Below are 10,472 nucleotides of genomic sequence, written 5' to 3'. Positions count from 1 at the left end.
CTCAAGAGAAAGAGTTTGAATGTCTAATTTTATTTATGCATGATATCTATTTATAAGCACCATAAATAACAAGTTTTATTCATGTGAGCAAAAGAAATAGAAAAAGACACACTTCATGAATAGCTTGCTTTAGCTTGCTTCCTGCTGATAAATATCTAGGGTGGGATTGTAATAAATAGACTTAGTCAACTAGTTTGTATCTGAAAATATATAGATTTTATATGCTTCCTTGCCATCAAATGCGATTTCTTATAGGCTATCACATAAAGCTACCTTCTATTAACTGACCTTCGGTTATTTTTTTATTTATTGACCTTGTTCTTCTGGTGGCCTAGTCCTTTAGTTTTCATATAGCTTAACTTTTCTTCAGTACATATTCAAGTCTCAAGAGAAATTTTATTGTAGATGACTAAATTATTATTAATTTATTTTATAGACGTGAATTTTCCTAATTTATTTCCAGAATCATAAAATATTACCTCTAATAACCAGGTGCCATGACAGGACATGCTGTGTATATCTGAATTAAATAAGGGCAACTTTTATTTTTACAAATGCACTAGAGATATATCCAGTTATGGATCAACATTTCCTTTGTGGTTTTAACCAAAGTAAGTGGGTGTCATACTGCTGTATACAGCTGCCCCAGCGGAGGCTACACTTGAACTTCTGTTTAACTGTAGAGAATAGTGGTGGAAATATATCTTCATTCACCTACGAGTACCTTTGAGGGCTCTCACTCACCATTGGGACAAAGAGAACATCCAGAAGGCTCCATAATGTCAAATGCTTCAGACTCTGAACAGCCAACAGGTATTTATTATTTATTTCAAGTTCTCTTTGCTATGTTTATAAGCATGAAACTTTTTTCAATGCTGGTTATAATTCCCACTGGGATATAAATGTCTTATCCTTCATTGACAATTTCCTAACTATGCCTGAACAAATGCTTTTGAATGTAAATCAGGAAATAATTAACTGTCTATTTATTGACTGGATCCAATCTCGCTGTACTTTTTGGGAGACCTAGATAAGGTGTGGGGTAAAAATGTGATTTGAATGTCTTTAATTTAATTATTATATTTGCATTTCTAGCATCTTTGAAATACTATAAATGCTTTTCAGTTTCAATCTCACTTACTTTATAAGGTTATAAACTAATTATATTTCCTATGATAGAAGAAATCACAGAGGAAACAGAGACAATTCTTGCTGTGGAGCCAGAAGCATCGCTAGCCCTCCCTCCTCCTCCTCCTCCAGATTCTCCTCAGGAGGATGAATGGGACCAAATTCCTGAGCACACCAACAAGAAAGGTAAAGTATATACTACAGACCCATTTTCATTCATATCTCTTTTTTGGGGTGGGCACACCCGGCGATGCACAGAGGTTACTCCTGGCTCTGCACTCAGGAATTACCCCTGCGGGTGCTCGGGGGACCATATGGGGTGCTGGGAATCAAACCCAGGTGGGCCGCGTGCAAGGCAAATGCCGTACCTGCTGTGTTATCACTCCAGTCCCTAGTCAAATCTCTTCTCTCTGTTACCCTTTTCACATGCCCGGACCCTGAAGTTCTAGCTTAGTGCCACTAATTTGAGTAGTTTTAAACTTAGACACTATATAGAGATTTTTTCAAAATTCAAAATACATAGAATGAAAATAAAACATTTTCTCACTGAGATGCTTTGAAAATTTAATATCTTAAGAACCAAATTTAATGATAAGGTCATGGAAAGTGTTTGCATGTTTTTCATGTGCAACTAAGAAATCAATTTGCAAAACTAATCCTCTCATGATTGTCATTTTTTGATCATAGTTGAAATTGACATCATTTAGTGCAATGGGACTTCTCAATTTCAGAGTATTGACATTTTGGAATAAGTAACTCTTTGTTGTTGGGTATTGTTCAGTGACTATAGGTTATTCAGAATCATTTTTGTATCCTACTAACTGTATGCCAGTAAAACCTACCCCTCAGCTGAGACAGCAAGATATTTGTGGGTGACCTCATTAGGGGATAAAATTGCCTCTGTTTGATAAGCCCAAATTCTACTATTAAAAAGTCAAACCAATCATTGGGACCTTAGGGCTATAAAAAAATTCTTTGATAGCAGTTTTTCATCTTGTTTCAGAACCACAATTCTTCTGAGCTATAAGGAAATACCTTTCTTACATTTCAGTCTGTACATTTATTTTAGTGGGAAATAACATTATCCCTAGTCACTAAGTATGGAGATACAGCATATTATTTTTCTGACAGTCGACAAATTACTGATATTGCTTGATCTAAACCCAGTTTAATATAGGTCAAATATTCCCTAAGATTTACTGTAATTCCACTTTTTAAATTTGTTTTTTGGTTTCTGAACAAGGTCCAGATTTGCTCAGAGATTACTCCTGGCTCTATGTTTGGGGATCACTCCTGGTAGTGCTCAGTCAACCATATATAATGCCAGGGATTGAACCTGGGTCAGCCACATGTAAGGCAAGCACCTTAACTCCTGTACCATTTCTCTGGCCCTACTGTGATTCTTTATGAGAGAGATATACTATTATTTATCAAATTTACTCTATTTTAATTATTGAATATATTCATTATTTTTAATTGCTGTTTGGAGGCACACTTGGTGATGTTTGGATGCTCAGGGGTTCCTAGCAGTGCTCAGGAGACCATGTGATTCCAGGGAATGAACCTGGGTCTACTGCATGAAAAGCATATCCTTTGAGAGCTCTCTATGGCCCAATTACATATATTTGAAATAATTTAACATATGCTCCACCTGATCATATTAAAAAGAATAATTTAATCTGACCTGAAAGTTTAAGATGAATATCGAAGTATATTTTATAATACCTATAAGTGAAGATTTTATCTGGGCTGACATCTCTAAGAACACACTTGAGTTTGAAGATTCAATGGTAGTTCATAGGATACTGTGTGTCATTGTACCTATCACTAAGATTTGGGATAATGAAAGAATGTCAAATATAATCAAAGAAGGAAAATGTTCAAGAAGTGGAGTATAAGGCAACCCAGACTCCAGAGTTCAAATCTCATCTTCCTGTAGACTTCCATGGTTCTGCAGTTCCACTCAGCAATATGTTGGGACCCCACAAATCAAATTAGTTTGCACTAGGGGCAGTTACTGGAGAATCAGTGTTCTAAGCCCTTATTGGTGACAGACCATATAGGCTATCTGAATGGCATGCGAGAAATTCCAGACCTCCAGAAAAGTAGCAATGTTTCAACAATTGTATGCAGAGTTTCAACAGAGAAAGTCATGTATTACTGTGAACCTACCGACAACTGGGATGGGAGTGCTTGTAAAATCCAGGTCAACCAAGGCCAATGGGAAAACAAAACAGGTTTCAGAGAATAGCCACTACTGCTGTGTTAACTGTTTTTTTGCACATCCTCTTCAATAGAGTTTTTCTCATTTAGCTAATAGCTTACCGAAATCAACACATTGGATGCTGTTTTTCAGAAAGTTGAGGACATTTTAAGATCAGAAAATGGGAAATAATGACATGAATCTTTCCATGACAGGAGTCCACGTTATTTCTGATTACCATTAATTCTGTTTCTTAGCCCCCCCTTTTCCCACCTGTCTATATGGAACAATTCCTGTGATCCTGGGAATCTTCAGCGTGCTCCTCTTGATGAGCGGATTCTTTGCTTTTCAGTGTAAGTCTGATTAGTTATGGGGTGAGAATTAATAGACATTAATTATGTTATCATATTTCTTTAAGACATTTCAGATAATAGTCCTTAGTAAATGTTTTGTTACCATACTTAACAGGGAACAGGGGAAAAATAATGTGAAAGTATTACAACATTGTACTGTGTGGATGAAATTGATCCTGTGAGTTTTCAATAACTTCATAGTTTTTCCAAAGAAGCTATATGATTATAATCTCCTCAGAAGATGTCGACAGTAATGGTTGATTAAGATTATTATTGTAAAATCTGTGGCTTTTTTGTAAGAAATTACCTCAATGGATTATATGCTACCTTTACTTTGAAAGTAAAATGTAATTTCTTTCATGATTTGTTCATATCATACATGTCTTCAGCAATACAAAGTGGATGAACAGAATTTTTGTCACTAAAATTATTTGCAGCAGATGATTTGACTATCATATTTCTCACCGATGATGGTTTAAAATGCAAAATTTTATCATATTGAGCAAAAACTAAAATTAAAAGAATTAAATTAGTCTTGTGTTAAAAATTTTATTCGATATACATTTTATAATTTCCCTTATTGAATTGAATTATAATACAATTCTATTCATATGGCACGTCATATGTCATAAGGAATTAAAACATTTTAGATTTAGACACAGGCTTTGGAAATAATAGTGAATAAATAAAATAGTCAAACATCTTTTTATAGGTTTTGAAAACATTTACAAGTGAACCTTACTAAGGAAACATGATATTAGACCTTATAGTTTAACAAAATATTTCATTACTGAGTCTGTGTTTTATATTTTTTCAATTCCTATTCTTAGACTTTCAAAGTGTTCAGGAATCCGAGAACAAGATGAAGAACTTTAATCAATGGATGGAATTTTTCCAAAATAATGTAATAAAATCTCATGAGTTCCAAAAAGCTTTTAATGAAAATAAAGGTAATATTGAATGAGAATAAAGTATTTTGCAGAATGTTAAATTATTTTTCTTGTTGCTGCCCTAAAGTGGTTATGTAGTGCATTAGGCAGCCCTTTAAATAGCATCAGGGAAGTTTTTTTTTTTATTCCCCCCACTCTCACAGGGAAGATTTTTTTTATTTGTTTGTATGTTTGTTTGGGTGGGCCAAACCTAGTGGTGCTCAGAGCTTACTCCTGATTCTGTGCTCAGGGAACAGTCCTGGCTAATTCAAACCCATGTAAGCCACATGCAAGGCAAGTGTACTCTTGTTCTGGCCCCTTGCAGGGCAGTTTTGATAGATTTTTCCATCTTTTGTTCTCATAGCACCTTCTGAAATGGAGGGAAATTCCACATTTATTAAACAGGGACTTCTATGCTAATTAATTTACTTACTTATCCACTCTTCTTCAACAATCTGTTGTCAGACACTTTCTGACGCTGTCAGACACAGTGACACTAAGAAAGTCTGAGCCCTGTCCTTGGGAGGTTTAGAGAAAAATATATTATTTATTATAATTAGTAATAAGAAGAAGAAACCCAGGTGTTAAATTGTTCAATAGGGATGTGTGCAAGCTCCTTTTCTCTCCTCTCAGCTGGCCCCCATTGCCTTAGCAAAGTACTTTTAGAAAAGTTGGATTTTGTTTGGGTCACATGTTTGCAATAGTGTTAATTCTTATAATCTTGAGTGTGCACACTTACCTGACCTCATCCCAGCAAATAGCCTAAGAATTTCTAACAATGTTATATCCAGTCCATTTCGCCACCCCTGCCAGCCATTTCCACCCAGAATTGGCATTCATAGCTCTGTAAACCAAGGGCAACTATTTATCATGATTTGAAGTATTATTCGCTACTTTTTATACCAGCGATGAGTGAGATCATCTGGTATTTGTCCTTCTCTCCCTGACTTTATTCTCTAGTACTATCCAAATTTCAGAAAACTGCAATATTTGTCTTTTTATTTATATACTATTCCATTATATACAAAACACAACTTCTTTATCCATCATTGGACATTTATGAACTGTTTTTTGACTTTTCTCCCTGTATCTTGGTTATTAAACTAAGTGAAAAAATGAACATTCATGTGCATTATGTCATTTGCGATTCATGATTTAGCATTTGGGAGTGGATGTCAAGTAGTATAATTTTGTCATATTGGAGCTGTATTGTTAGCTTCTTGAAAAATACCCATTGTCTCCTAAACCATCAAATGTTTCAGTCAGTGAAGAAATTAACAAAGCAGAAAAGGAAGCGAGATAAAGATTATTTGTGTTTTTTGTTACTTGATTTATATCATCTGATGACATTTCTAAAAATTATGTTGTAATGCATGTTTTCTTCTAATTACCTGTTATCCCCTATAGAAATGCTGAAGTCACTTGGAAACCAGAATGAGTATCTCATTGAATCTTTACATGAATCAGAGACGAGGCAAGGTAATTTGGAAGTGAGAAAGTTCTGACCTGATAATTGTTGAAAATAATAGGCGTCATCACCTTTCTTGGCGTGATCAGACCTTGCTTATGAATTTCTAAAGACTGAATTACGTACACTTTCTTTCCAGAAGCCAGATGCAACCCTCCTCAGCATCCCTGGGTACAACACAGAGGCTTCTGCTACTTCAAAACCCAGAGAACGGTTCCTTGGTTAAACTGTTCGGATCTTTGTGTCTCTTTGGATGCTGAATTTTTAAGAACAGAAAGAAGCAAATTAACTGTGAGATCGTACTTCTTCTTTATTTCTTCTGAGATATAGACATAAGAGAAGATTCCATCCAAAGGAAAGGCTCTTGAGCTACTTGAAAACCAGAGGAAAGGCCACTTTCACAATGATATTATTGTTACTTTTGTATTTACTTATTTACTTACTTATTTTAAGCTTTTATTGAGGTAGCATTGGTTTATTTGACTTCTGATGTTTTAGGGTTGCAAGTTCACACCTCTTTAAAGTAAACATTACCCCACCAATCCCACTACCAAAACACTAACATCACTCTACCACCAACCATTGGTTCTCCTTCCCTTTCAATCTCTTGCTTCAATCTTTACTAATCATTCCTGAATGGATTCCATTTTGGTAGCCTTTTCTTTTTCATCACCCACCAGGCATGTCTTTCCAATAGCAATGCTGGTTCTACTCATCTTGCCTGCAATGTTCTTCTCTCAAATACCTTATCTTCTCTCTTATTACTCCAAACTGTTTGTTTTGTGTATAAACACAGTTATCACTTTTTAAAGGAAACCCCCTCAGAAGACTCTATTTAAAAATCACAATTCAAGATCCAGAGAGATAGCACACTGGTTCAAGTGCTTGCTTTGTACATGTCCCTTCCTGCTTCGATTCCCAGCACTGTACATGATGAGTACCACCAGAAGTGACCCCTAAGCATATATTCAAACGTAAGCACTGCGCACCCCTAGGTGTGGTCCTTTAAAAGAAGTTGCAATCTGTGTCTCAGTGTCTTTCCACTACTCCCCTGAGTCATTCTGCTCATGTGATTCTATTTGTATGTTTGCATGTGTGATTCTTCCATTCATTTCCCTTTGCTGTAATTTCCAGGACTCACACATACTTCATCGTGGTGCTTCCACACTTGGTTGCGGAGCTCACCGTGGGTCCCTTTGACAGTGACTCTTAGAGTACACACAGAGATGACCTTAAGGCCTGGATGCCACTGACAGCCTCATGCCCGCAGGCAGGGGCTCCACCACTGAGTCACAAGAGTCACCGAGTCACAGCAGAGTCCCTATCTAGCTTTTATAGCATCATGTGCTACTTTCTGGTATACTGCAACACTTCTATATATATTGCTTAATTCTTTCTTGCCCGAATCCTCACAAATCAGTTTTTCTTCTTCTTTCTTTCTTTCTTTCTTTCTTTCTTTCTTTCTTTCTTTCTTTCTTTCTTTCTTTCTTTCTTTCTTTCTTTCTTTCTTTCTTTCTCTTTCCTCCCTCCCTCCCTCCTTCCTTCTCTCTCTTTCTTTCTTTCTTTCTTTCTTTCTTTCTTTCTTTCTTTCTTTCTTTCTTTCTTTCTTTCTTTCTTTCTTCTTTCTCTCTTTCTCTTTCTTTCTCTTTCTTTCTTTCTTTCTTTCTTTCTTTCTTTCTTTCTTTCTTTCTCTCTCTTTCTTCCCTCCCTCCCTCCCTCCCTCCCTCCCTCCCTCCCTCCCTCCCTTCCTTCCTTCTTTCCTTCCTTCCTTCCTTCCTTCCTTCCTTCCTTCCTTCCTTCCTTCCCTCTCTCTTTCTTTCTTTCTTTCTTTCTTTCTTTCTTTCTTTCTTTCTTTCTTTCTTTTTATCTTTCTTTTTCTCTTTCTTGCTTGCTTGCTTGCTTGTTTGTGGGCCACACTCTGTAGGGCTCTGGGCTTATTCCTGGTTATGCACAAAGGTCTCTCCTGGTCTTGCAGGGATTTAAAACTAGCCATAGACAATGCAAGTGCTTCACCCCTACGCTATCTCTCTAAATAAATCAGGATATTATTTCCCCATATTTTAGATTCATAAGGTATCCCAAATTTCAGGAATAAGCACAGTATCAAATACATAATAAAAGTGATTTTGATATAATCCATATTTCAATATTTTCTTGGATATAGACATTTTTAATAGCTTCTTTTTCTTTGTATTTAATTTATAGTAAGAGAAATGTAAAATGTAGTACTGAAATAGTTTCAGTAGTTTTTTAACTGTAAATTTTTTAAATTTTTTACAAATAAAAATATTTTAATTTTAAATTAAAATAAAATTTCAATTGTAGTAGTTTAATTTTTTCTGATTTTTAAACTTCTCACTAGACACAAATAGACTTTTGTATTAATGGTTTTGTGTAACTTTGTTCCTTGCAGATAATCATGAATCTACTTGCCGTGAGCCATACTTGGGTTGGCCTATCTTATAGGAAAGAAATCTGGGAATGGAGGTGGGACAATGAATCCTCACCCTCTCCAAGCTTGTAAGTTTCTAGTAAAGAGTCAAATCCTTATTTTTTTTACTCAAAAGTCTTTGCTTAAAGGATTGGAACAAATTGGGATGGAGGTAAGGGGGGAAAAGGAATCTGGGAATACCAGTAGAGGGAAATTAATATTGGTGGAGGGATTAGTAATAAACCATTGCACGTCAAAAATTCAACTATGAATGACTTTGTAACTCACAGTGATTTAATAAAATAAAATTTTGGAAAAAAATTAAAAATCCCTTATTTAAAATTGAACCCTAAAAATGAACCCTAAAAATATTTTCACATAATTACATGAACTATTATTACATATTATTACATACTGAACTATTATTATTACATATTATTACATATTATATTATATTACACATTATATTACATATTATATATATTATATTACATCATATTACATATTATTACATACTGAACTATTATTATGTAATTACATGTAATAATAGTTCAGGAGAATATTTAGGTATGTTTACACACAAAACAGTTATACAAATATATGAAATATTAAGTGGCATATTAAAAGGCAAAATTATTTAAATACCATAGTTTTGGTAAATGACATAAAATCAGAGAGCAAAGATTTATTTAAACAGTTCTCTGACAATTGACTAATTAAAATGCATATAAAGATATGTATATATAGAATATCTCTATATGCAACATTTTTCTTTTTGGTTTAATGTGATATATTTGAAGGCAAAATATTTATATGCCACATAACTATGCAAGCAGAGTCAAATGACTTAGAGCTTTCCAACCAAGCTTACACATAATACCCCGAGTGCTTTCTTTTTTGCTATTTTTAAGAGCTTTAAGTCAACCCATTGTCTTCCCCTCATAAGAGATGAACTTTGTCTTTCTTCTTTTGTATCATTTATCACAGACTATATATTTAGTATTGTTTCATATTTCAATTTCTCTATTCCTTCTATGGATTCCTTAGAAAAGTGCCTTTATTCACATGCTTTCATCCACAGCATGTGGCAAAGCATAAAATAAGTTTTTAGTAATGATGTTAAATTTTAGTAAAATGAGTGTGTTTGTGACTTGTATTTTCTAATATTCTCAGGCATTTACCAGAGCCGAAAGTGGAATTTGAGAAGAACTGTGTATACACATTTGAGGACCAAATTGGTACTGATGACTGCAACAGGTCCCATTCCTGTATGTGCGAGATGAAACTCAGATAAGATCTTATACATGACACACTCTCAGAAGGTGACAATGATATGACAGAAGGAGGCATGCAGAGGATAGAATAACAGAAGAAACATATCAGGAATGTCCAGAGAACTGAACATTAGGGTCCCTTTGACTTTGTAAAAATCATATAACTGTGCTAACAAAAGTATAATTTACCAGAACTATTTACATTCTTTAGACTTCTATTATATTTCAATACTTTTTTCATAATTATTATACTATGAAAAAATTATATAAAATAAGATTATATGACAAAGGACAGCCTTTATAACAGATAACATTATATACATGGCAAGGAACCTTTGTTTCTATATGCTGGTGGGATCTTGCAAGACTGTAGCCAATAGTTATTAAAGCTTTTCTTTTGCTGATCTTAAGTCTCTGAGTATATCTGTTTTTATATAGGTGGAATATTTCTTATTTGGTATATAGAAAGCAAGAACTCTACCTCTAAGTTACATATACCATCAGAAATTTAATATGATTAAATTGGTGGTGAATAACAATCTCAATTGCTGTGACTGAGAGGAGGAGTGATCTAGGATTAATGTTGGGACAGTGAGAAAAACAAAGAATGTGGTATAGAGATGAAAAAGAGAGATATTAGTTTCATGGCAGAAGGAAACTTTACTGAATTGATTGGAGTCAAGTTA

The 10,472-nt window shown here is 34.5% G+C and overlaps 1 protein-coding gene across 1 annotated transcript; it reads left to right on the top strand.

Moving 5' to 3' along the window:
* The first annotated feature begins 779 nt into the window (after positions 1 to 779).
* On the top strand, positions 780 to 9,806 carry LOC130024287 (C-type lectin domain family 1 member B-like). Its single transcript, XM_056114994.1, has 8 exons — positions 780 to 813; positions 1,180 to 1,314; positions 3,589 to 3,684; positions 4,515 to 4,634; positions 6,021 to 6,092; positions 6,221 to 6,372; positions 8,495 to 8,601; positions 9,686 to 9,806. Exons 1-8 carry the CDS (start codon positions 780 to 782, stop codon positions 9,804 to 9,806), a joined length of 837 nt encoding a protein of 278 aa, XP_055970969.1.
* Positions 9,807 to 10,472: the final 666 nt, after the last annotated feature.

The sequence above is a fragment of the Sorex fumeus genome, unplaced genomic scaffold (genome assembly GCF_029834395.1).
Source record: "Sorex fumeus unplaced genomic scaffold, SorFum_2.1 ptg000003l, whole genome shotgun sequence".
Classification (NCBI taxonomy): Eukaryota; Metazoa; Chordata; class Mammalia; order Eulipotyphla; family Soricidae; genus Sorex; species Sorex fumeus.
Note: the sequence above shows the minus strand (reverse complement) of the source record. Positions and strands in the feature narration are given on the sequence as shown.